The sequence below is a fragment of the Buceros rhinoceros genome, unplaced genomic scaffold, assembly GCF_000710305.1.
Source record: "Buceros rhinoceros silvestris isolate BGI_N320 unplaced genomic scaffold, ASM71030v1 scaffold22624, whole genome shotgun sequence".
In the NCBI taxonomy this organism is placed as follows: domain Eukaryota; kingdom Metazoa; phylum Chordata; class Aves; order Bucerotiformes; family Bucerotidae; genus Buceros; species Buceros rhinoceros.
In genome coordinates, this window is record NW_010407940.1 from 9,235 (window position 1) to 10,255 (window position 1,021).

Consider the following 1,021-nt stretch of genomic DNA (forward strand, 5'->3'; position numbering starts at 1 on the left):
GTTCCCAGCAGGGCTGGGGGGGCTGGGGCAACAGCAGGTAGCGCCGCACTGGAGCCTGGGGTGAGGGGCTGGGAGAAGCCCATGCTGAGGTCCATGGAGCCAGGGCCTGGCGGCGCCTGGGAGGTAGATTTGGCGGTCTCTAAGCTGGGGAAGCGAGCGAGAAGGGAAGTGAGGACGGGGTGGTGAGGACCACGGTGACAGAGCGAGTGCCGCACCCCAACCTGCCCATCTCAGAGTGCAAGGACTGTGCACCCCATCCCTTCTGGCACAGGTCTGCATGGCACGTCCTGGGTATCCCACTGGGGAGGGCTAAAAAGCTGGAGCTCAAACTCTGTGGCATCTCAGGTCCTGCACCCACTGTCTCAGGACCTCAGAGCACCATCCAGCTCATTCTTCCTGAGGATGCTGGGGTGGGGGTGTCACCCAAAAGCTGCATTGGGGTGCTGGGGAGGTGCCACCCCTCGCTAGCAGCCAGCACGTGGCCCCACCAGGTTGGCACCTACCAGGTTGTGATGAGGTACTGAGCCAGGGTGATGCTGACGGGGGACCCTGTGATGGTCACGTGCCGCTCACTGGAGCCCTCGGTCTGGTTCCCAATCTTGATGTGGGCACCTGACATCTGCCGGATCTCGCTGATCTTGCTGCCGTGCCGGCCAATGATGCAGCCGATGAGCTGGAGGGGCAGGAACTGAGGTGAGCTGGGAGCACCTGGAGGAGCCACACTGAGCAGGCAGCCCCAGCAGCTCACCCCGCCACCCTCTGTGCCCGGGGGCATTGCAGAAGCTGAGGCAGGCACCGGGAGGACAGGGTGATGCTTTCCTTGGGCAGACTCTGCTTTTTGGTCTCACTCAAGTGCCCCCTGGCTGGCATCCCTGGGCTGTCACATCCCAAGGCTTTTCCTTGGCATTGGCCAAGTCCTTTCCACCTCTCTCATGCCTCAGTTTCCCTTTTCTTCCAGCTGCTTCTGACCCAGCAGCCCCTCATGCTCCTGAGCTCTGGCAGCCAAAGCAAAGGCTCCGCC

The 1,021-nt window shown here is 62.6% G+C and overlaps 1 protein-coding gene across 1 annotated transcript in view; it reads right to left on the reverse strand.

Annotated features, from left to right (window-relative positions):
- PCBP4 (poly(rC) binding protein 4) overlaps nucleotides 1-1,021 on the reverse strand; it is a 6,820-nt gene that overhangs the window by 1,733 nt on the left and 4,066 nt on the right. Inside the window, exons 12-13 of the mRNA XM_010134705.1 lie at nucleotides 504-673; nucleotides 50-144 (exon numbers count right to left, since the gene is read on the reverse strand). Coding sequence (XP_010133007.1) covers nucleotides 50-144; nucleotides 504-673 — 265 coding nt within the window. The remainder of the gene's footprint in view (nucleotides 1-49; nucleotides 145-503; nucleotides 674-1,021) is intronic.